This window comes from Heterodontus francisci, chromosome 8 (genome assembly GCF_036365525.1).
Source record: "Heterodontus francisci isolate sHetFra1 chromosome 8, sHetFra1.hap1, whole genome shotgun sequence".
Classification (NCBI taxonomy): domain Eukaryota; kingdom Metazoa; phylum Chordata; class Chondrichthyes; order Heterodontiformes; family Heterodontidae; genus Heterodontus; species Heterodontus francisci.
The window spans coordinates 89,566,017-89,592,336 of NC_090378.1; the positions used below are offsets into that span (position 1 = coordinate 89,566,017).

At 42.3% G+C, this 26,320-nt stretch overlaps 2 protein-coding genes across 3 annotated transcripts in view; one reads left to right on the forward strand and one right to left on the reverse strand.

Moving 5' to 3' along the window:
- The window catches only part of LOC137373011 (complement factor H-like), a 621,771-nt gene that overhangs the window by 384,302 nt on the left and 211,149 nt on the right, over positions 1–26,320 (reverse strand). The window lies entirely within an intron of this gene.
- The window catches only part of aspm (assembly factor for spindle microtubules), a 103,468-nt gene that overhangs the window by 71,758 nt on the left and 5,390 nt on the right, over positions 1–26,320 (forward strand). For both annotated transcript variants that reach the window (XM_068037705.1, XM_068037707.1), the window contains exons 23-27: positions 3,512–3,661; positions 4,829–5,020; positions 6,101–6,293; positions 21,400–21,554; positions 23,965–24,141. In XM_068037705.1, the coding sequence (XP_067893806.1) occupies positions 3,512–3,661; positions 4,829–5,020; positions 6,101–6,293; positions 21,400–21,554; positions 23,965–24,141 (867 nt within the window). The remainder of the gene's footprint in view (positions 1–3,511; positions 3,662–4,828; positions 5,021–6,100; positions 6,294–21,399; positions 21,555–23,964; positions 24,142–26,320) is intronic.

Here is a 26,320-nt window from a genome sequence, read left to right on the forward strand (position 1 = left end):
TTTTATTAACTGGAGTGCAAGTTTTGAATGAATTCTAATTTATTGAAACTCATTTTAAACAGAATTGGGTCTCTATAAGCCTCCCAAATTCTTTGGTGCTCTATAGAAAATAAATGTTGTCAGGTCTACTTTTACAAGGTGCATAGTGAGTAAAATGATGACTTGGGAGGTACATTTTTCTCTGTTCTCTAAAATTAGAATCATAGCATGATTACAGCACAGAAGGAAGCCATTTGGCTTGTCGAGCCCATGCCAGCTCTCTGCAGGAGTAATTTAGCTAGTTCCACTCCCCTGCCTTTTCCCTGTAGTGTTCAAACTTTCTCTGTTAAGGTGCTTATCCAATTCTCCTTTGAATCTGCCTGCATCACCTTTTCAGGCAGTGCATTCCAGATCATAACCACTCGCTGCATATAAATGTTTTTTCATGTTGCTTTTGGTTCTTTTGCCTATCATTTTAAATCTGTGCTTTCAGGTTATCGACTCTTCTGCCGATGGGAACAGTCTCTTTTTCTCTCTCTCTCTCTCTCTCTCTCTCCCTTTTTCTCTTTCTCTCTCTCTTTTTCTCTTTCGCTTTCTCTCTTTCTCTCTCCCTGTCTTTTTTTTTAGAGATACAGCACTGAAACAGGCCCTTCGGCCCACCGAGTCTGTGCCGACTATTAACCACCCATTAATACTAATCCTACACTAATCCCATATTCCTACCACATCCTCACCTGTCCCTATATTCCCCTACCACCTACCTATACGAGGGGCAATTTATAATGGCCAATTTACCTATCAACCTGCAAGTCTTTGGCACGTGGGAGGAAACCGGAGCACCCGGAGGAAACCCACGCAGACACAGGGAGAACTTGCAAACTCCACACAGGCAGTACCCGGAATCGAACCTGGGTCGCTGGAGCTGTGAGGCTGCGGTGCTAACCACTGCGCCACTGTGCTGCCTCTCCTCTCCCTTTTTCTCTCCCTTTCTTTCTCTCTCTCTCCTCTCTCTTTCTCTCTCCTCTCTCTTTCTCTCCTCTCTCTCTTTCTCTCCTCTCTCTCTTTCTCTCCTCTCTCTATACTGTCTAAAGCACTCATGATTTTGAATACCTTTATCTAATCTCCTCTCAGCCATAACTTAACCAATGCATGTAATTGAAGACTCCTCCATGGAACCATTCTCATAAATCCTTTCTGCACTCTCTCTAAAGCCTTCACATCCTTCCGAAAGGGTAGTGCCCAGAATTGGACAATATTCCAGTTGAGGCTGAATCGGAGTTTTATAAAGGTTCATCATAATTACCTTGCTTTTCTACACTATGCCTCTGTTTATAAAACCCAGGATCCCATGTGCCTTTTTAATTAGTTTCTCGGTCTGCCTTGCCACTGTCAACTATTTATGCATATTTATTCCAGGTCCATCTGTTCCTGCACCCCCTTTAAGTTTTTACCCTTTAGTTTGTATTGCCTTCCTCCTTCTTGATACCAAAATGTATCACTTCAGACTGCTCTGTGCCAAATTGCATCTGCCCCTTATCTGCCCATTCTACCAGCCTGTCTGTGTCCTCTTGAAGTCAATCATGATCCTGCTCACAGTTCACTTATACTTTGTATCCATGCTGCCACTGTCCCTTTTTTTCCATGGGCTTCAACGTTGCTGGCACTGTGGTACTTCATCAAACATCTTTTGGAAGTCCATCTACACCACATCAACTGAACTATCCTCCTCAACCCTCTCTGTTCCCTCATCTTAAAAACTCAATTCAGTTTGTTAGGCATGATTTACCTTCAAATCTGTGCGGGCTGGCCTTAATTAATCCACTCTTGTCCAAGTGACTGTTAATGTTGTCCCAAAATTAATAGAAAAAACATTAGGTGGCATAAAGAGGGAGCAAGATGGGGAGAAATTGATAACTAAGTTTGCAGAGGAAAGATGAGCATTGCAGCCGTCCTAAAATATATCAAAAGCAGATGTCGCTCCTAACTATTGTTGAGTGCTTCCATTTTTTTGTTAAATTTTGGGGGCTTGTGTTTTAAAACTGAAAAGGAGTGCATGGGTGTTTTTTTTTTTAAATGGGTTACTGAGAGGTTGTTTCAAAACGACAGTTACTTGAAGTCACGTATCTTCAGATAAGTACCCAGCAGGTGTTTTTTTGACATGGGAAGGATGTTTACAAAGAAGTGACAGGTCAATATTTATAGGGGTCAGGAGGCTTGACTCTTGGGATATTGTTTTGGTTTCGCTTTGGACAGGCAGTTGGGGTATGGACAGTGTTTTGAAGAATAGTTAAAAAATTAACCTGCCAAGGACAAAACCCCAACTCAGTCTTTCCCATCTCTTTCAAAACCCTGCCAGTTTTTCTATCTCTTTGAGAAGCTGTTATAAATGAGTGTAAGAAATAGAGATATTGTTGCTCCATTCCTGCTGAAAGGGTCTTTGAAACCCCTGTTGCAGCATTTCTCCTGAGATGCTGGAAAAAGCTGCCGGATAAATCTTTGATGCCGCCTGAACAAATTACTTCAGAAAAGGATACCAGTGACCCATCACTGTATACCTGGACGCCAGACAAAAAAAAAGGGACATCTGACATTGTTCCATATTTTCTCTTTTTCTTCAAGAATTAGCAAGTATTTGGCAAAAGTATTCTTTTTGGTTTTTTTTGTAACAAACCTCTAAAGAGAAAATCTATCTTGTATGTGTGTATGAGGGGCTAAAGTAAAAAAAGGAACTTTCATATTTCAATCTGTTTGTTAATACTTTGCTTCGTTACTGGTTAAGACTTGTTTTTATAATCTGATAATTTTTGATGTTTATTAAAGAAACCTGGTTGATGTATTTTATTCTGACCGATTGACCGAATCGGTAACTGGGTAAACATTTAAAAATATATGTTGTGACCTGTGGAGAAGTGGGACTAGAAAAGATAGTGCACTTCTCCCACCTCGGTTGTAACACTCAGTTGAGGATTAAGATCTTGCTAAATGTCAATTGTACAGAATTGCTAGATGGGGGAAGAGAAGGAGGCTCTAAATGAAAGGTAGATCTTGAGCTCAAACTCAGAATTGGTATTAGTTAGCTGAATGAAGGGAAAAATTGTACTACATCCCCACACCATTGATTAAAGGAAATTATTAAAGTTTCAAGCCCACAGCAAAGATTCTGCTGCAATTGCATGCATTCAGGGCACTTGGAGTGGAGAGAGGAGCTGTGAAAGTCACTACTGCCCTTAACCCCTAAGCTATAAGCAATAAGCATCTATTGAATAGTTACAGCCTAGTGTATTTGATTTGCCTGTGTAAGAGTTTGAGTGATAAGTTTCAGGATTTAAAAAAAAAACTGGAATATAGATTTTGATCCAGGAGCATGTCTGATAGACAAACAGCATCAAAGCTAAATTATCTATTATGTAGTATTCAAATTTAGAAATCTGTCTTTTGCCTAACAACTGTAATGCCATAAATGTCTACTTTACTATGTGGTGATATTATCACATTAATTCATGATTTGTATATTTTTCCTCTTCATTTACAGCTTGCTGAGCAAAAGTTGGCAGAAAAGAAGCTTCGTTTTACTGCTGCCATCTATCACCACCTTTGTGCCTTTAAGATTCAAAGAATGTACAGAGGATACATGGCTCTTAAACATGCAAAAGAAGAGATCAATTCCGTCATTTGTATCCAGGTAAAAAAAAAAATTAAAAGGATGAAGTTCAATCCAGGTGATCAAAATTTTAAAACAGCATTTCTCAAAAGCTTGAAGTTTAAACAGGTTAATGGGATATAGTTATTCTGGTCACTATAAATAAGAATAATGTAGATTTTTTAAAAACAATATCTCTGCACATCTTGGGGCAAATTTTACAGACACCACCCGCCCCCACCAGCCCCAGCTCCCGACATCAGCAGTCATGGGGGGGCTGGAAAATGCTTCCGGCATAAGCCTGTCATGGGTTTCAACACTGGGAAGGCCTGGCCCGATACTGCCAGCGGTGGCGAGGCCTCGTGGCAGCCCCCCACTGCTCAGTGACGGGAGCCCAATCTAAATATTTCAATTCATGTAAATTAATGAATAAAGTACTTGCTTTCTCCCGCTGTCCATTCCGCTCCGATATTAGTGCTGGTGGCTGGCACTCCCACGCCTTCAGATCTCCATCCGAGATCCAAGGCATAACACTGGTGAGGAGGGGGGAGCAGGTATGTTTCTCTGTGCAGATTAATTTAATTTGACTAGGGGGTGCTGGGAAGGGGTAAAGTTTATAGTTGTTGAACTTTTGTGGGGTGGTGGGGGAAGGTTGGCACCACAAAGTAAGCGTTTTGGTGGGGGAGAGGGCAGGTAATTACTTATGTTTATTGTGGGGGTGGGGGGATGGGAGAGGGTTGGGATCACTTTAGAAAAGAAAATCAGTAGTCCTTTAAAAATTTAAATTACAGTGTAGGGCTCAAAGCCTTTAAAAATGGCGTTGGCGCCTGCGCAGTGGTGGGGATGGCGTTCTGCCTTGGACAATTAAATGAGCCGCCGCGTTTAATATCGCGGCGGCTGACAAAGCTTGATCCTTGCGTGTGGGCCTCCATTGTTTACAGCCGAAACATAAATTCAACCCTTGACTGGAGCAATTATCCCCCCATTATTATTGTTACTACTTGAGACTTTACAAGTCATTTCACCGTTAAATATTCTTGTGCAACTGTAACAATTTTGAATCATACTGAAAAAATGACATGCATATAACACTCTTAACACCTTTAGTTGACCCGTAATACTTCATATATGTTGGATTCTTTCCTAAGTATAGTCACTGCTATGTCACCTCTGGTTATTTGTTGATTTATTACCTCTATTTCATTATAGAGATGGTTCAGGGCTTGTCTTCAACGCAGCAGATACCTTGATAAGCGTCAGAAGATCATTGTAGTACAGCGAACTGTTAAGGTCTGGCTCGTGCGACGTCACCAAGCTGCTGTTGTCATTCAGAAAGCTGTAAAACTATTTCTCTATAAAACCCGGAAAGAAAGATTTCACAGTGGAATTGTCAAAATACAGGTACTCTAACTTTAATTGGGGTTAGTTGTTGGTATCCTTTTAAAGCATTTTCTGCAGATGAGCAACTTAAGTGAGAAAGAAAATGTGCATCTATATATTTTAGTTTTCTGGTTATTTTTAGAGTTTGTAAAATATCATGTATTGTACTCTTATTAAACTTTACTTAATGCGGTCATATATTAAAATTAATTGCATGGCAGTTGTCATGGTGATTTGCAGTGATACACTTGAACTAATGAACTTTATAAATGTACTTCAGTACGTCCTTATTTCCCCCATAAAGTATATGTTATACTGTTCGCCGCGGCGGTTTTGGAAACGGGGAGAGCATATAATTGGAGGGGGAGGACATGGGGTTTCTGCCTCAGGCAAAATTTAGTCTGGGGTGGAAGGCCTGTGAATGGCCTTCCTACTGCACCGTCAATTGAGCCCTTAACTAGGTAATTAATGCCAATTAAGGGCCTCCTCCTGCAATTAGCCATGTGCCGGGAGGCCTTGTCGCTACATGGGAAGATGGCACAAGAAACCGTGCGGGCTGCTACCTGGCTGCGGGGTGGATGGTCCCTCATTTAAAGGCACTTAATACCTAAACGAAGGGCTCTGTATCGGGAAGTTAGGGCCAACTGCGAGCCACCCCCTGCCCTTGCTACCAACCCCCTACCTACCGACATCGGTGAAACCCCTCCTGCCCTGACCTACCTGTGGCCTGGGTCCAGTGACGCTCCTGGGCCTTGGGTAGTTGCTCCACCGGCAGCAGCCACCGCCTTCGTGGTAGTGCTGCTCAGTTAAAGAGCTGCCAGTCTCTGATTGGCCAGCAGCTCTGAGGGCAGGACTTCCGGTGCAAGGGTCCTTGATCCCGTGGAAGACTGTCCACTGTCCATTTAAGTGCCTGATTGGCACTAGATTTGGGGGCCTTCCGGAGAAGAGGCGACATGGGCACTTGGCATCGTTTTTTCCAGACATTGTGACCCCCCCCAACCCCCCACCCCATTGCCAGCATGAAATCCATGCCTATAAGTTTATTGAAATGGTACACATAGTTGTCGAAGAAAATATCGAAATAAATGTCTAATTTTGTAGGCTTTGTGGAAAGCATATTGCTCGCGCAAGAAAACCGATAATCTTCAAATAATTACTATCAGGCACCGCATTCAACAAGCTAATCAGAACAGCACGGAGGAGCAGAAATTGTGCAACAGAACAGCTGTAGCTCTGGATTACATTCTTAAGTACAAACACTTCTCTCACATTCTTGCAGCTTTACAGCATTTAGGTTCGTATAATTTCCTTTTTCTTCATTTGTTTTAATCGAGACTTTTACTGGGATCATGAGAAAGGTTAACTGCAACCGTATCTGTTTCTTTTTGTATTTTGGGGATGTGACTTGGTCAGGGCACAAATATAAAAGATGTGGGCCCTGGGATCCTGGCAAGACCAGCATTTATTGCCAATATAATAAAAGCAAAATATTGCGGATGCTGGAGATCTGCAATAAAAAACAAGAAATGCTGGAACCACTCAGCAGGTCTGACAGCATCTGTGAAAAGAGAAGCAGAGTTAACGTTTCGGGTCAGTGACCCTTCTTCGGAACTGACAAATATTAGAAAAGTCACAGGTTATAAGCAAGTGAGGTGGGGGTGGGGCAAGAGATAACAAAGGAGAAGGTGTAGATTTGTCAAGGCCACATAGCTGACCAAAAGGTCATGGAGCAAAGGCAAACAATATGTTCATGGTGTGTTGAAAGACAAAGCATTAGTACAGATTAGGTGTTAACGGACTGAATATTGAACAGCAGCAAGTGCAAACCTGAAAAAAAACAGTAAGTAAACTGAACAAACTAAGATGAAATGAAATAAATGCAAAAAAAAGATTGTAAAAAATGTAAAAAAGAAAAAAATAAATACCTAAAAATGAAAGTAAAATGGGGGGCTGTCATGCCTTGACAGAAATCTTTGCATCCTCATTGGCTACAGGTGAGGTCCCAGAGGACTGGAGAATAGCCAATGTTGTTCCTTTGTTTAAGAAGAGTGGTAAGGATAATCCAGGAAATTATAGGCCGGTGCGCCTTACATCAGTGGTAGGGAAATTATTAGAGAGGATTCTTCGGGACAGGATTTACTCCCATTTGGAAGCAAACAAACTTATTAGCGAGAGACAGCATGGTTTTGTGAAGGGGAGGTCGTGTCTTACTAATTTGATTGAGTTTTTTGAGGAAGTGACTAAGATGATTGATGAGGGAAGGGCGGTGGATGTTGTCTATATGGACTTTAGTAAAGCCTTTGACAAGGTCCCGCATGGCAGACTGGTGCAAAAGGTGAAGTCACACTGGATCAGAGGTGAGCTGGCAAGATGGATACAGAACTGGCTCAGTCACAGAAGACAGAGGGTAACAGTGGAAGGGTGTTTTTCTGAATGGAGGGATGTGACTAGTGGTGTTCCGCAGGGATCAGTGCTGGGACCTTTGCTGTTTGTAGTATATATAAATGATTTGGAGGAAAATGTAGCTGGTCTGATTAGTAAGTTTGTGGATGACACAAAGGTTGGTGGAAATGAGGATTGTCAGAGGATACAGCAGGATATAGATCGGTTGGAGACTTGGGCAGAGAAATGGCAGATGGAGTTTAATCCGGACAAATGTGAGGTAATGCATTTTGGAAGGTCTAATGCAGGTGGGAAGTATACAGTAAATGGCAGAACCCTTTGGAGTATTGACAGGCAGAGAGATCTGGGCGTACAGGTCCACAGGTCACTGAAAGTGGCAACGCAGGTGGATAAGGTAGGCATATGGCATGCTTGCCTTCATCGGTCGGGGCATAGAGTATAAAAATTGGCAAGTCATGTTGCAGCTGTACAGAACCTTAGTTAGGCCACACTTAGAATATTGCATGCAATTCTGGTCGCCACACTACCAGAAGGACGTGGAGGCTTTGGAGAGAGTACAGAGGAGGTTTACCAGGATGTTGCCTGGTCTGGAGGGCATTAACTATGAGGAGAGGTTGGAAAAACTCAGATTGTTTTCACTGGAACGACGGAGATGGAGGGGCGACATGATAGAGGTTTACAAAGTTATGAGCGGCATGGAGAGTGGATAGTCAGAAGCTTTTTCCCAGGGTGGAAGAGTCAGTTGCGAGGGGACATAGGTTTAAGGTGCGAGGGGCAAAGTTTAGAGGGGATGTGCGAGGCAAATTTTTTTACACAGAGGGTGGTGAGTGCCTGGAACTTGCTGCCAGGGGAGGTGGTGGAAGCAGGTACGATAGCGATGTTTAAGAGACATCTTGACAAATACATGAATAGGATGGGAATAGAGGGATATGGGCCCCGGAAGTGCAGAAGGTGTTAGTTTAGGCAGGCATCAAGATCGGCGCAGGCTTGGAGGGCCGAATGGCCTGTTCCTGTGCTGTACTGTTCTTTGTTCTTTGAAATTATTGAACTCAGTGTTCAGTCCGGCAGGCTGTAGTGTGCCTAATCGGTACATGAGATGCTGTTCCTCGAGCTTGCGTTGATGTTCACTGGAACACTGCAGCAATCCCAGGACAGAGATGAGAGCAGGGGGGAGTGTTGAAATGGCAAGAAACCGGAAGCTCAGGGTCCTGCTTGCGGACTGAGCAGAGATGTTCCGCAAAGCGGTCACCCAGTCTGCGCTTGGTCTCCCCAATGTAGAGGAGACCACATTGTGAGCAGCGGATACAGTATACTACATTGAAAGAAGTACAAGTAAATCGCTGCTTCACCTGAAAGGAGTGTTTGGGGCCTGGGATAGTGAGGAGAGAGGAGGTAAATGGGCAGGTATTGCCAATACCTTGTTGCCCTGAAATAGTGGTGATGGGGTTGCTTTCTTGAACCCCTGGTAATGGCTTGCTAGGCCAGAGGGCAACCACGCGGATTTGGCACTGGAGCCAAGTGTAGCCCAGCCAAGGTAAGGAAAACATGCTTCCTTCCCTAAAACATGATCAAACTTGTCGAGTTTTTACAACATTCTGACAGCATCATGGTAACTTTTGCTGGTTCCAGCTTTTTATTACCAGATTTTTTTAAAAACAGAACACAAATTCTCAACTGCCATGGTGAGATTTGAATTTGCGTTCTTGGGTTACTAGCCCAAGTATCTGAATTGCTAGTACAGTCGCATAACCATTATGTTATTGTATCCCTTGCAATGAAGAGTTTGTTAAATGAACTCTATAACTTTTTTTGGACTTTAATTTTTCTGACGTTGATGCCGTATTGATAGAAGTGTTTTTTATTTGCTATCAGTGAGAATTAATACATTGCAGTATTTGAACAGCAGTGTACCAGATAATAGTTGAGAATTATATTACTCTGGTGTTCCTTGGTTCGAAGAAGTGATGTCCTGTTCCACATTTCTCCTTCTTCACTCTCCAGGTGCTCACTGTTAAATCCTATGCTCCTGAGAGTTGTTCCAAACTCCCTGGTTATATTCCATAAATAGGAACTTGCAGCCGAATTTGTCCTATCATGTTTTATCCCGTATATGCCCCCCCCACCCCTGCAAAATCATAGTGATGCATACAGACACTGATGATGTTTGGGTCCCTCTTATCTCTTTTTAGTCTAATCACAAGCTTCTATTGTCTCTGGGTTAATGGCCCATGCAGCAGATCTTGAAACTAACAACCAGACTGACTATTCAAGTCTTAAAACATTGTCCTTGTTACTATTTTAATTAGAGAAATGAATGTAACCATGGTCTAAATGTAGATTTCCAAGGCGCAATGATCACAGTGGTTGTAGATTGGACAAAAGAATAAACAGTATACTTGTTAGACTGGGCAAGCCTATTATCAACTGTAGTAGTTAAGATGTTGCATGCAAGCTCTGATTTTTAAAAAAAATTCTTTCGGATTGATTTCCCCAAATACCCTTCAAATTAAAAACAAAGAAGTTGTGACAAACTTGTATAAAATACTGGTTTGGCTGGAATGTTGTATCCAGTTCTGGGCAGCACACTTTAGAAAGGTTGTGCAGGCATTAGAGAGGGTACAAAAAAAATTCACAAGACTGGTTCCAGGAATGAGGACCTTCAGTTAAATGGATAAATTGGAGAAGCTAGGGCTTTTCTTTGAAGAGAAGTTTAAGAGGAGATTTGATAAAGGTGTTCAAAATCACGAGGACTCTGGACAGCAGATAGGGGAAAGTTGTTCCCATTGGCAGTAGGATGGAGAACCAGAGGACAGCAGTTTAAGGTGATTGGCAAAAGCAATAGTGACATGAAAACCTTTTTATGCAACGAGTGGGTAGTATCTGGAATGCACTGCCTGAGAGTACGCTGGAGGCAGATTCAGTCAGGGCCTTCAAAAGAGAATTGGATAATTATCTGAAGAGAGAAAACTTGCAGGGCTAAGGGGAAAAGGCAGGAGACTGGGACTAGGTGAGTTGTTCTTGCAGAGACCCAGCATGGACAGGACGGGCTGGGCCGAATAGCCTCCCTTTGTGCTGTAATCATTCTGATTCTATGAAATCCATATTTCTTTACAAGTCTATTTGTACATGTTAGTTGCAGATGGAGAATACATCATCGATGGGCTCAGATGAAGTTGATAAATCATTTGAGCTTCACCCTCATCGGATCCCTGTATGTTGCTGTCTTTTAAAAGAAAAACACTTTGTTTTGTCCTATCTTTACCACACACTGTATTGCATATTCTATTATGCTGGGGGAGATTTATTAAGTTTTTTTATTTGTATTTGCTTTTTCTACAAACTCATTTGTTGTCTGCTTTGGGTGAAAAGCTTGATTCCAAAATTGTAAAACATATTAATGTGCTTTACATAAGCTTTTTGTCACCTAATTTAAAAAAAAATATTCCCAGTAGTATGACAAATTGGGCCTGTGGATTTAAAGCAGTTATAAATTTAACATCATTTCAGGACCACTCGACTTCAGACCTCATTGCAGCCTTGGTTGAAACATGGACCAAAGAATTGAATTCTAGAGCTGAGAGTGACTGCCCTTGACATCAAAGCAGCATTTGATCGAGTGTGGTGTCCAAGAGCCCTAGTAAAATTGAAGTCAATGGGAGTAAGGGGAAATCTCTCCACTGACTGAAGTCCTACCTAGAATAAAGGAAAATGGCAGTTGTTATTGGAGGCCAATCATCTCAGCCTCAGGGCATCACTGCAGGAGGTTGTCAAGGCAGTGTCCTTAGCCCAACCATCTTCAGCTGCTTCATCGATGACCTTCCTTCTATCAGAAGGTCAAAAGTGGGGATGTTTGCTGATGATTGCACAATGTTCAGTACCATTCGCAGCTCCTTAGATAATAAAACAGTCCATGCCTGCATGCAGCAAGACCTGGACAACATTCAAGCTTGGGCTTATAAGTGGCAAGTAACGTTCACGCCACACAAGTATCAGGCAATGGCCATCTCTAACAGAGAGAATCTAACTATCTCCCGTTGACATTCAGTGGTTATTACTGTAGCTGAATCCTCCACCATCAACATCCTGGGGGGTCACCATTGACCAGAAACTTAATTGGACTAGCCACATAAATACTGTGGCGATACAGGGCAGAGGTTAGGAATTCTGCGACAAATATCTCACCACCATCTACGAGGCGCAAATCAGGAGTTTGATGGAATACTCCCCATTTGCCTGGATGAGTGTAGCTCCAACAAGTCTCGAGCTCGAAACCATCCAGGACAAAGCAGACCACTTGATTAGCAGCCCATCCACTGCCTTAAACATTCACCCCTTCCACCATAGGGTTTCTGTGGCTGCAGTGAACCATCTACAAGACGCGCTGTGACAACTCACCAAGGCTCCTACCACCTAGTAGAGCAAGGGCAGCAAGTGCATGGGAATACTATCATCTGCAAGTTTCCCATCAGGTCTCTCATGATGTTTCCTCTAATTTTTGGGGTGTGTGTTGGCAATTTTTTTTTTAGTGCACAGTTCCTTTAAATTTTTTTGCTGGGCAGTAATTTAAAGGGGTCAACTTGTGCGCGGCCTGCATGAGAACTTTTGCGTCACTGCACGTCGCACAGCCTAGAGGGAACATTGATCACACAGCAGTCTGAATTGGAAATATATCACCATTCTTTCACTGTCGCTTGGTCAAAATCCTGGAACTCCCTCCCTAACAGCACTGAGGGCATACCTACACCATATGGACTGCAGCGGTGTGGTGGGAGAAATGCACTGTTAATTCAATCCCGTCCCTCCACGGATCACCTAACATATCATTTTAAACTTTCCAAATTAAAGAAAGACCCAGCCAAACTGTACCCTCTATTAACCCCGGAATGAGGCTAACCAAACCAGGTGTCTTTAAATCAACAAATTAACTGTTTAATTCGAGAAACTAAATTCTTAAATACTGTGAAGATATAAGCAACATTTAAAATAGAAAAATTTGGAGTCCTTGCAAATTTACAGTCCAATGTTGCTTGAAATCCTCACAGCTGTCTGATGGGGGGGAAAAAAGGTTCTTCAGCAGTAGAACAGTCCATAGTCTAATTCCAGCAGTAAGTGATGCTTTCCTGCTTCAGCGATGGATTTCTACAATTAACAACTTTCAATAAAATCAATCTGACTTTAGAGTTTTTGAGGGATAAAAGATTGTCACAGTCTAACTTCCCTTCGTTGAGTTTAAATTATCAGAAATCTCTGTTTTGGCTTGACTTTTTTTAGAATTTTGAGAGTTAATAATTAAACAGACTAAATTCTGTTCCTTCAGTTTAAATGGCTGAGAGCTCTTTCAGATGCTAACACCAGCTGTCTGTCTTCTGTTGGAACAGACTATCTTCAATTAAAAAGTCAGTTCAAAATTGAATTGTAACCAATGTATTGCTTGATCCTCCGTCCAAGTGGCTGTATCCAAGGTAATGAGAATGCACGCTTTGAATCGCAGTCTCCGAATGACTGTTGCTGGGTAACCAGGGTGCATTCTCTGAAGCTGGTTCGTTCCCTCTGTATATGGTTGTATTCAACGGCAACCGAAATGCATTTTCTCTAACTCCTGACGCTTGCTAGTTCCTAAAGTAGTACGGCTCCTTTTCTAGCCTTAAAGACATATCACATGTTCCCCGGAGAAAAAAAACTACAGGACCATGACACCAGCACCTTCTCAAGGGCAATTAGGGAGGGCAATAAATGCTGGCCTAGCTAGCGACGCTCACTACCCAAATTCCATGAATGGATTAACAAAAAAGTATCTTAGTTCAGCACTGTTGCCAAAGTTCTGGTAATATGAATCTTATGTACATAACATTGTCTTACTCCCACTTACCTTTCTTGGGCTGCTTCCATTGTTATTTGACCTGGCTTTATGCAATCCTAGCAGTGACCACTGCTCCCAGCGGCTCTGCTGGGACTGAAGACCTGCCAGCCTGATTGGCTGGCTGCTCTTGGAGGTGGGACTTCCTGCGTCAGAGGGGCGGAAGCCCCAATTGAAGCCAATTGAGAAGCTGAGCCATGCAAAATAGCAGCATGCCGTTCAGGCCCAGCAGAGGTGAGCTCGCCCCCCAACCCACCCCCCAACTTTCCAGCTGGTGGGCAGGGTTACCAACTCATCGTCAAATTCCAGCAGTTTTGCTCTTTACTCTGTCTGTTCCCTTTTAATGTTTTACAAATGTCAATCAAATAACCCCTTAACCTTCTAAATTCCAGGGAATATAACCCTCATTTGTATAATCTCTCCTTGTTATTTAACCCTTGGAGTCCAGTTATCATTCTGGTAAACCTATGCTGCATTCCCTCCAAGGCTAATAGATCCTTCCAAAGCTCTGCTGCCCAGAATTGCTCACAGTACTCCAAGTGTGGTCTAACCAGGGCTTTGTATAGCTGGAAGATGACTTTTTTCCCCCTTGTATTCTAGTCCCCTAGATATAAAGGCCATCAACTTTTATGTTAACTTGAAATTGTACAAAACTCAACCACTTACATACAGTCTCACATTTAGCCTAGATTGTCGATTTTAACTGATCTAAATTGACTCCTCATTCCTTGTTTCTTTAGATGACATAAAGATAGGTAGAAAAACAAGTTGTGAAGAGGACATGAGGCTACAAAGGCATATAGATAGGTTAAGTGGGTGGGCAAAGATCTGGTAAATGGAGTATAATGTGGGAAAATGAAATTGTCCATTTTGGCAGGAAGAATGAAAAAGCATATCATCTAAATGGTGAGAGATTGCGGAGCTCTGAAATGCAAAGGAATCTAGGTGTCCTAATGCATGAATCACAAACGGTTAGTATGCAGGTGCAGCAAGTAATTAGGAATGCTAAAAGAATGTTATCATTTATTGCAAGGGGAATTGAATACAAAAGTAGGGAGGTAATGCTTCAATTATACAGGGCATTGGTGAGATCACATCTGGAGTAATGTGTACAGTATTGGTTTCCTTATTTAAGGAAGGATATAAATGCACTAGATGCAGTTCAGAGAAGGTTTACTAGACTAATACCTGGACTGGGCGGGTTGTCTTGTGAGGAAAGGTTGGACAGGCTAGGCTTGTATCCACTGGAGTTTAGAAGAGTAAGAGGCGACTTGATTGAAACATACAAGATTCTGAGGGGTCTTGACGGGGTGGATTTGGAAAGGATGTTTCCTTTTGTGGGAGAATCTAGAACTAGGGGTCACTTTTTACAAATAAGGAGACTCCCATTTAAGACAGATGAGAATTTTTTTCTTTCAGAGGGTTCTTCGGAACTTTCTTCCTCAAAAGGCAGTGGAAGCAGAGTCTTTGAATATTTTTAAGGCAGAGGTCGATAGATGCTTGACAAGCTAGGGGGTGAAAGGTTATTGGGGGTAGGCGGGAATGTGGAGTTGAGGTTACAATCGGATCAGCCATGATCTTATTGAATGGCGGAGCAGGCTCGAGGGGCTGAGTGGCTTACTCCTGCTCCTAATTCGTATGTTCCTCCCCACCCCTTATATAAAACTTAAAATCCTTGTCCTTACAGATTTTTCTGTGACTTAATTCTCCCCTTCTGCAACCTTCTCTGGATTTTCGCTACCTCGTTTAATGTTTGCACAAGTGTCTCTGTCAACAACAACTTGCATTGATCTGTGTCTTTAAAGTAGTAAAACATCCCATTGGGAGGATTTCCATGAGTGTAATCAGACAATGATTGACACCAGGTCAACAAAAGAGATATTAGGTGGGTGGTTGAAGAGCAAGATTTTAAAGAGTGCCTTAAAGGAAGGGGAAGAAGCAAAGAGCTTTAGCAAAGGAATTCCAGAACTTAGCGCCTTGATACCTGAAGGCACAGCCATCAATGTTGAGACGAAGGAAGTGGCGGATGCACAAGAAGCCAGAGTTGGAGGAGTGTAGCATCTTGAAGGGTTATAGGGCTATAGGCAATGATGGAGAGAAGGACGAATGAGGCCGTAGAAGGATTTGATCAGGGAGGTGTTAATTTAAAATCAAGGCGTTGCTGGACCAGATGCCAGTGTCGGTCAGTGAGCACAGGGGTGATGAGTGAGTGGGATTTGATGCAAGTTAGGAAATTAGCAGCAGAATTTTGAATAAGCTCAAATTGAAGATGGATGGTTGGCCAAAACACCATTGGAATAGTCGAGTGTGGAGGCACTAAAGGCTTGGCTGAGAGTTTCAGCAGCAAATGAGTTGAGGTGTTGTGGAGAAGACAGATGATATTACAGAACTGGAAATAGGCTATCTTTGTGATGGAGAGGATATGGAGTCACAAACTCAGCTACGGGTCAAATTAGATGCTGAGGTTGTGAACAATTGGTTCAGCCTGAGGCAGTAGCGTGGGAGGGGGGTGGAATTGATGGTTAAGAAACGGACTATGTGGTGTAGGCTGAAGACGTGGCTTTGGCTTTGGTTTTCCCAATGCATAACAGGAAATTGCAACTCGTGCAGGACTGTATGTTGATCAACCAGACAAGCAGTGGAGGGATTGGGAAAGATGGTGGTGAGGTGAGTTTGGATTGTTTCCATACGACCATACGAATTAGGAGCAAAAGTAGGTCATTCGGCTCTCGATCCTGCTTCGCCATTCAATAAGATCATGGCCGATCTGTTTCTGCTGCGAAATCTGCACTCCCATCTACCCCCGATAAACTTTGATTCCCTTGCCCAATAACAATCTATCTACCTCCTCCTTAAAAATATTCAATGACCCCGCCTCCACCACCTTCTGAGGCAGAGAATTCCGAAGTTGCACAACCCTCTGAGAGAAAAAATTTCTCCTCATCTCTGTCCTAAAAGGGCGACCCCTAATTTTAAAAGAGCGCTGCCTATTTCTGGACTCGCCCACAAGAGGAGCCATCCTTTCCACATCCACCTTGTCAAGACCTTTCAGGATCTTATATACTTCAATCAAGTCTCCCCTCACTCTTCTAAACTCCAGTGAAAATAAACCCAATCTGTCCAACCTTTCCTCATAAGACAACCCGCTCATTCCAGGTATCAATCTAGTAAACCTCCTCTGAACCGCCTCCAATGCATTTGCATCCTTCCTTAGATAAGGAGGCAAAAACTGCACACAGTATTCGAGATGTGGTGTCACCAATGCCCTGTATAACTGAAACATAACATCCTTATTTTTAATTTCAATTCCTCTTGTAATAAAGGATAGCATTCCATTCGCCTTCTTTATTACTTGCTGTACCTGCATGCTAACTTTTTGTGACTCATGCACTAGAACACCTAGATCCCTCTGCACCATGGAATTCTGCAGTCATTCTCCCTTTAAGTAATACTGTGCTTTTTTTATTCTTCCTGCCAAAGTGAACAACTTCACATTTTCCCACATTATACTCCATCTCCCATATTTTTGCCCACTCACTCAACCTATCTATATCTGTCTGCGAAGAAGGGTCACTGACCCGAAACGTTAACTCTGCTTCTCTTTCCACAGATGCTGCCAGACCTGCTGAGTGATTCCAGCATTTCTTGTTTTTATATCTGTCTGCAAGTTCCTTATGTCCTCTTCACAACATGCTTTCCTACCTATCTTTGCGTTATCTGCAAACTTAGCTACCATGCCATTGCTCTCCTCATCTAAGTCATTGATATAAATTGTAAAACGTTGAGGCCTCAGCACAGACCCCTGCGGGACTCCACTCATCGCATCCTGCCAATCAGAAAAGGACCCATTTATGCATACTCTGTTTTCTGCCAGCCAATCTTCTCTCCATGCTAATATGTTACCCCCTACACCATGAGCTCCTACTTTGCGCAATAGCCCTTTATGTGGCACCTTGTCAAATGCCTTCTGGAAATCCAAGTACAGTATGTCAACGGGCTCCCCTTTATGTACAATGCATGTTACTCCATAGAACCATAGAAAAATTACAGCACGGATAGAGGCCATTTCAGCCTATCGTGTCTGCACCGGCAGAAAAAACTAGCTGCACAATCTAATCCCACCTTCCAGCACCTGGTCCTTGGCTTGCAGGTTACAGCACTTCTGGTGCATGTCCAGGTACCTTTTAAATGAGTTGAGGGTTTCTGCCTCCACCACCGATCCAGGTAGTGAATTCCAGACACCCATCACTCTCTAGGTGAAAGCGTTTTTCCTCATGTCCCCTCTAATCTTTCTACGAATCACCTTAAATCTGTGCCTCCTGATAATTGACCTCTCTTTTAGGGGAAATGGGTCCTTACTGTCTGCTCTTTCGAGGCCCCTCAATTTTGTACACCTCAATTAAGTCACCCCTCAGCCTCCTCTGTTCTATGGAAAACAACCCTATCTGGTCCAATCTTTCCTCATAGCTGCAACTTTCAAGCCCTGGCAACATTCTTATAAATCTCCTCTTTACTCTCTCCAGAGCAATACTGTCCTTCCTGTAATGTGACCAGAACTGTACGCAGTACGCCAGCTGTTGCCTAACCAGCGTTTTATACAGTTCCAGCATTACAACCCTGCTTTTGTATTCTATACCTCGACCACTAAAGGAAAGCATTCCATATGCCGCCTTCACCACTCTATCTGCCTGTCCTGCCACCTTCAGGGACCTGGGGACATGTATTCCATGGTCTCTCACTTCTTCTACCCCTGTCAATATTCTCCCGTTTATTGTGTATTCCCTCGCTTTGTTTGTCCTCTTCAAATGCATTACCTCACACTTCTCTGGATTGAATTCCATTTGCCACTTCTCTGCCCACTCAACCAAATCACTGATATCATTCTGGTGTCTACAGCTATCCTCTTCGTTATCGACTACACGGCCAATTTTTGTGTCATCTGCAAATTTCCCATCATGCCTCCCACATTTAAATCCAAATCCTTTAAAGAACTCCAATAAATTGGTTAAACATGATTTCTCTTTCACAAATCAATGCTGACTATTCCCTATTATCTTGTGTTTTTCCAAGTGCCTCTTTGATGATCGATTCTAACACCTTCCCCACAACAAACGTCAAGATAACTGGCCTATAGTTACCTGTTTTCTGCCTCTCCGCACCTCCCCCCCCATTGAATAGAGGGGTTATATTTTGCTACTTTCCGGTCTAATGGAACCTTTCCAGAATTTAGCAAATTAAAAAAAAAAAATAACACCAACGTGTCTACTACCTCATTAACCACCTCTTTTCAGCCCCAAGGATGAAGCCCATCAGGACCCGGGGACTTGCAGCTTCATCAGTTTGCTCAGTACCACTTCCCTGGTGATTGTAATTTCACCAAGTTCCTCTCTTCCTTCGACCTCCTGCTTTACAGCTATTACTGAAATGTTTTTTGTATCCTCTATAGTGAAGACAGAAGAAATATATTTGTTCATTTCATCTGCCATTTCTTTATTATCTACTATTAACTCACCATTCTCATTCACTAGAGGATTAACACTCACTTTACTTACTCTTTTCCTTTTTAAATACCTGTAGAAACTCTTGCTCTCTGTTTTTACATTTCTATCCAGCTTCCTCTCATATTCTAATTTTTTTCTCCTGGTTAACCTTTTAGTCATTCTCTGCCATTCTTTATATTCTGACTAATCATCTGACCTGCCATTCACCTTTGCACAATTATATGCTTTTTCCTTAAGTTTGATGCTTTTCCTTAACTTCTTTAGTTAACCATGGATGGTGGGTCCTCCCCTTAGAATTTTTCTTTAAAGTAGGAATATACTTATTCTGAGTATTCTGAAATATCCCCTTAAATGTCTGCCACTGCTTCTCTATTGATCTATCTCTTGGCCTAGTAACCCAGTTCACTTCAGCTAGCTCAGCTTTCATGCCCACATAGTTGCCCTTATTTAAGTTTAAATTACTAGTCTTATACCCACTCCTCTCTCTTCGAACGGGATGTAAAATTCAATCATATTGTGGTCACTACTACCTAGAGATGCCTTTACTCTGAGGTCATTCATTAATCCTGTCACATTACACAATACCAAATCTAATATAACCTGCTCTCTGGTGGTTCCAGGACGTGCTGCTCTAAGAAACTCTCAAAAGCATTCTATGAACTCCTTATCCAGGCTACTATTGCTATTCTGATTTTTCTAGTTTATATGTAGATTAAAATAACCCATGATTACTGTTCAGGAACCTGTAGACCACTCCCACTAGTGACTTCTTTCCCCTACTATTCCTCATCTCCACCCAAACCGATTCTACATCCTGATCTCCTGAACCAAGGTCATGTGTCAATATATGTGGGATCTGACTTTATGGGCTGAATTTTACTGGCCCTTCAACGCTGCAAGTCACAGCGTGGAGGCTGGTAAAATCCTGCGGGAAGAGGTCCGCCTCGACCGGCGACATCGAGAAGGGCCCACCACATACTACCAGCAGTGGGGGCACCTCGGTGCGACCCTTCATATACATATGCAAACTGTACCAAATGAGATGCAAATAAACTTAGCTGCAGGCGTCGGCCGTCCCACGTCGATATTACGGTCACCGTTAGTGCTCCGGGCGCCTTCGGAACTCCACATGGAGTTCCGGGCGAGAACCTGATGGGGAGGGGTCAGCAATAGAATTTTCAGGGACGGTGGGGTGGAGGAGCGGGGTGAACAATCTTTACTGGCTAATGGGATGGTGGGAAGGCGTTGTGGGTCAAAGGGAACAAATTTTGGGGGGGAAAGTACGGAATACTATTCAAGGTTTATTATGGGGGAAGAGTGCGATTAATATTTAATTTACCCATTGTGGGGTGGGGGGGTGGTGGGACAAGTGATTTCTATTTGACATGTATTGTTACATCCCAGAGATCGGGACCGTTAAATTTTAAAAGTTGATTGAAGGGCTTACAGCCCTTTAAAAATGTTGCCGGCGCCATTGCCGGGGAAGTGGCGGCTGCCCCCTTACGTCATCGTGGGCGGCCGCTCTGCCCCCTCTATTTAAATGAGCATCCGCGTGGGATGCACACCATTTTTAGAGTGCGCTGCCGCAACCTGCGGCGCACTCGTAAAATTCAGCGCTATGTCTTTGGATGATGTTGCCAAGGGGCAGGAAGCAAATGAGAAATAGCATGGTGGGGGTTTGGTGGCAAGTAAGGATAAATCCTTCAAGGTACTCAATAACAGTGTCGAGGTAGGAAGAGAAGCCATTGCAGGAGATTCCCTGACTGCAACTGAAAAGATGAGTGGAACCAGATGAGAGTTGTCCTACTCAACTGGACAGCTGAGTAGAGGCATTGGGAGGAAGGTGATGTGTCAAAGGCTGCAGACAGGTCAAAAATGAAAATTGACCGTACACCATGATCACAGAGGATGTAATTTGTGACTTTGATTAGGTCCATTTCAGTGCGGTAGCAGAGGACAAAATCTGATTGGACAGGTTCTAACAGTTGCTGGAAAGATGGACATTGAATTCAGAGACGACAGCACTTTGAAGGACTTTGCGGAAGAAAGGGAGGTTGGAGATGACAGTACTTCGCAATGACTGAGGGGCAAACTTTACCTAAGGAGAAATAGCCGTTTATAATGTCCATTAGCATGGGGGCCAGGAAGAAAAATTGGGTGGTCAGCAATTTCGTAGTAATAGGGTTGAGGGAGCAGGATCTGGATCTCTCAGACGAGATGAATGCAGAGGACACAGAAACTAGAGAAAGCAGGATGTGAGTTCAGGACTGCAAATAGGGATGGGGATGGGTTGTGATGCGGGGAGTGGGGGGAAACATTGGAGAAAGCTTGGGAATGGGAAGAGATGGATGCAGCAGAGGCAGTTGAACAGATCGTCTCAATCTGAGTGACAAAAGATGTCTGTGAGCTCCAGCACTTGTTAGAGGTGAGGGTGGAAGAGGCATAGGAGAGGAGTTTAATGGGACAGTTGGTGTTGGAGTGTTTCATTTTCTTCTCTAATTGAAATGTTTTTCCATGTTTAACACTGTTCTTCAAATGGAAATTTATGGTCTTAGCTGCTAACTTTATAAAGGTGTCTGCTAATGCTAACCACAGAAGATCTTAGTTTTAACATTAATCATTAGATAATTTCTTTTCAGAGGTTGCAACCAGGCTATCTTCGATTTGTTGTGAAAATCTTGCCCGAAGTGGAGCAACACCTATTATTTTAATTTTGATCAGGAGTTGTAACCGCAGTGTGCCTTCTATGGATGTCATTAAGTGTGCAGTTCAAGTTCTCCTCAATCTTTCAAAGGTACTGCCTGTTTTAAGTGGCATCAACTAATTATTTTTAAAAAGGCAGTGATGTCTAAAGGTTCTTCAGAGTGGTTGGTGTGGGTAGCCTCCTATTCTGTAGGAGATGTAAAGAAATAAGCATGTTAAATTTAAATTTATTACTCGGGATGTGGATATATAGTTGACTTGCTAAAAGTTAGAATTGTATACGCTCCTCCATCTAAATACATTTTTAATTGCCCTATGTATTTAAAAATTATTTAACTGTAGCAAGCTTCCTGTTTAGAACAAACATATATGTTTTGTTTCAGAGGGGCTTGGATACCAACTTCAGAACATTTTAAACAGTCAAACATGTTCTCAGTTATACACCTTGATTTTATTTAAGACCTTCATTAATTTAAAATTAAACAGGAGAGCTAGTAATAGAGGAATTACTAGATGAAAAAAGGCCATTTCACCTTCTACCATCCTGGCCTTTGCGTGCTACACTGTTAATGGAGTTGTTGACTAATGTTACGACCAGGTGAGAAAGCTGTCTGGGGTCCCTTTCAGCCTTCACCTGGTCTTACTGTAACAGGGTTTAATTTTAAACGCACCATGTTTTTAACTCCCTGTGGTGAATCCTTGTTCATCGCTTTCCAATTATAAGGCAAAGAAACCGGCACAAACAGACTTTATTAGGTTTAAAGAAGAAAAGTTGAAATTTATTAAACTTGAACGCTAATTTGGTTGCGCCTACGGATACATGACCCGCCCAGGCAAGCATGCATGTACGATACACACGTGCAAATAGAGACAGAAAAGAGCAGAAGAAAAACAAAGTAGAAAAGTTTGAGGCACTATCTGAAGAGTTTTTGTTACGGTTCTTTGAGCTCACTCTAGAGTCCTTGATTGTAGGTCGATCTTGCTTTTCATTGGGGCCAGTATTCTTCTTTAACCTTATTTGCCGTAGGACACTTTTCTCTCTTGGGGTTCATATGTCTTCAGTGGAGTCAGAGGCTTGTGAGAAAGAGATGGGAGCAGACAGGAGAGATCTTCTCAGTTCAGGAGCAAACAGACTTTCTCTCTGAGTTCAAACTGTTTATACAATTCAGAAAACCCCAGGTTGCCAAGCAGGTTAGTCATGTGACTAACTGATCTGACCAGGTCTTGGATTGTATCACCTTAGCAGTCTCTGGAATGCTCCTGTTACACACACTACCTGGTGATCAAGGTCCATTGCATGTTGAATGTGCCAGGGAATTGTCCTTTGTCCTTCCAATCACCATCTCTTAATATGTAAATGTATTTTCCAGCCACGGTTGATCTGTTTAACAAGTCCTTTCTTCACTCTAGTAACAGTTCAAAATCAATGTTCATGACAAAATTAATGTGCCTCATTCTTGGCAGGTGGGGCCCTAGCATGACAACTAATCATAGTCATCAATCACCACCAGTTATTCTACAACTAATCCAATCTTGAGGGGAGGGAAACCTGAGTGATGGAAAGTTTTGGGAACAATATTTCCTGTCCCCTGTTGTTCCAAAGTATACTGTACTTACCATAAGTCATGTCTCATATTACTCATACTGTATCCCAAAATATTGCCTGAAAGAAATCTTATCTACTTTGCACTTGAATCAACCAATACTATTTGCTTCCACCATCTCCCAGTGGAACCTGGCCCATAGATTGATCACTCGATCACTGAAATAATGTTTTCATAAAATATTTTTAAACTTATCCAATTCAAGTGCAGGATATACCCTCTAGTTTTACCTGAAGCAAGGTAATACAGCTTCACATGGTCCACTTTATTTAGTCTGTGTTATCTTCTATTGGACCCCTCTTGTATAGTACTTGAAATGTCTTTGGTTTCTGCAGTCCTTCAGCTATGTGCCTTGAAACATGTTGGTCTGGCACATGGTTTTCATTTTCTAGTTGATATGATTTCTGAGTCTCGTCTTCAGCTGCAGGAAGGTCCAGTTACAGATCACATTTAATGTTTTCTGTCTTAGAAAATTCCCATTGGAAAAATCAGGCTTCTGAACGCATTCAGGTTGTGTATTTGACCCCAAGAGGGCCTGGATAGCAACTGTTCACTCAGTCCACTGGACTAATATGCAGGATTTTATTGTGCTATGTGCATTCAATATGGTCTTAATTGTGAACAGGGATTGGTTATGCATCACACAATCTCTTTTCTTTACAGCTTCCCCCTCCCCTCTCATAAATAATAGATTGTTTTTCTATTTTGAGATATATAATTTGTTTTTATCACCATTGGAGATGTAATGTGGGAAATTGTTGGTTGATCAAGTAATTGTAAAGTAGCCTACAGATTGGCTGTTCTTTTTAGATTTTCTTTCCTGTTTCCTGCATAAAGATTTAGCTTCATTTTAGTTATGAATAAATAAAATTGCATTTTGATTTTCATGACCTCCAGTATCAGAAAACAACTGCCGTGGTGTATGAAGTGGATAATTGCATTAATACATTACTCGACCTGTTGCACATGTACAGAGGGAAAGCTGGTGACAAGACGTCAGACAAGTGTGGTAGCATTTTTACAAAAGTTTGCTGTTTACTTGCCATTCTGTCACAGAATTCACAGAGGGCTTTAGTGAGTATATATATATCTATATATATTTAAGTGTACATTGTTAAATTTTTAGTTAGTGTAAACAAAGTTGTACATCAGTTTGAATAAGATGTTTTATTTTGGCATTTGGCTGCCCTGACTCTTGATGGATATTTAATACAAAAATATGTGCTGTAAAACAATAAATCCAAAGAATCATTTGTAGTCATTAGGCACAAAATTAAGCAATAGGCTTCAATTTGAATTGTTTTTGCCACCGCTGCTGTCAAGTACAATGACTCTTGGGAATGGTGCCAGCTACCCCCTAGTACTTTATCAAAGTAGCTAATACTCATGTGTGGGCCTCAACTTTGAGCATTGGCAGGCTGTCCTATGTAAGAGCTTCATCTGAGCTGATGTCATAATTGTTCTAATCTGATGTCATTGAGGGGAACTGGATAGTGGTGCAGAGCCTTTTTTTGAAAAATGTCTCTCTCTGCCATCCCATCTCCCACCACTCTATTCTAAACCCTGGATACTGTAGCACCCCTGCTATTCTCCCAATTTTTGTTAATGAAATCACCACACACTAGGGATCAAACCAAGGCACTTCCTGATCTGTACAACCCATACTTACTGGCTGGTTATGTTTAAAGAAGTTAAGAGAGTTGATAAGTATGCATCTTTTTTAAGAGGAAAGCTGATATGAACTGCAGTAGACATTCCAGCAAATGTAACAAATCATAAAACCATAGAAAAATTATGGCAAAGAAGGAGGCCATTCAGCCCATTGTGTCTGTGCTGGCTGAAAAACTAACCACCCAATCTTATCCCACCTAGTACCTGGTTTGTAGCCTTCCAGGTTACTTCAGGTGCATGTCCAGGTACCTTTTAAATGAGTTGAGGGTTTCTGCCTCCACCACCATTCCTGTCAGTGAATTCCAGACACCCACCACCCTCTGGGTGAAAACGTTTTTCCTCATGTCCCTTCCAATCCTTCTACCAAACGCCTTAAATTGGTGCCCCCTGGTAAGTGACCAGGAGAAACAGGTCCTTCCTGTCTGCTCTATCGAGGACCCTCATAATTTTGTACACCTCAATTAAGTCACCCCTCAGCCTCCTCTGTTCTAAGGAAAACAACCCTAGCCGATCCAATCTTTCCTCATAGCTGCAACTTTCAAGCCCTGGCAACATTCTTGTAAATCTCTTTACTCTCTCCAGAGCAATTATGTCCTTCCTGTAATGCAGTGACTAGAACTGTATGCAATAGTCCTGCTGTGGCCTAAATCCTGGAGCATTAGAGAGAGAACTATTTAACAGTAGCAAAGACTCACTGCACAAATGCCACATTCTCTTTCCCTACGTAATTGTGAGCTTTGCTCCTACAGCAAATCGGAAAGAAACGATCATTCAGCTCATTGACCAAGCTTATCCCACAACGTTTTCTATGCTGGGTTATGTGCTGAGAGGTAGAATTTTTTAGCTTATAAATGTTTCATTTGTGAATAATTAACAATGGAGGTCAGTAAAGGTTACAACATAAGTGGCAAGATTTTTTTTTACTGAATTTGAAAATAAAACATTGATAAAAATTGAGTAAAACCCTAATTAGCTAGTTAATAAGTAGAGTAACTAAACCAGAGGGAGGAGATTACTGTATTTAGTTAGCATTTAATATTTATAGTAGGAATCTCGCACTAGGGACCATATAGTTAATTATAACAATTTAGTAAGGATTTAAAAGTACTTATTTATTTTTAATTAATTAGTGCTAGAAATGTCAGTTAGAGGGGTGAAGTGCTTCACCTGTGAGATGTGGGAGGTCCGTGACGCTTCCAGCATTCCGGACGGCTACTTCTGCAGGAAGTGTACCCAGTTGCACCTCCTTACAGACCGCGTGGATCGGTTGGAGCAGCAACTGGATGCACTTAGGAGCATGCAGGTGGCAGAAAGCGTCATTGACAGGAGTTTGAGAGAAGTGGTTACAACCAAGGTGCAGGCAGATAGATGGGTGACCGCTAGAAGGGGCAGGCAGTCAGTGCAGGAATCCCCTGTGGCTATCCCCCTCTCTAACAAGTATACCGTTTTGGATATTGTTGGGGGGGCTGGTGGCCGATCAGGGGAAAACAGTGGCACCACGGCTGACACTGTTGTTCAGCAGGGAGGGACAAAGCGCAGAAGAGCAATAGTTATAGGGGACTCTATAGTCAGGGGCACAGAT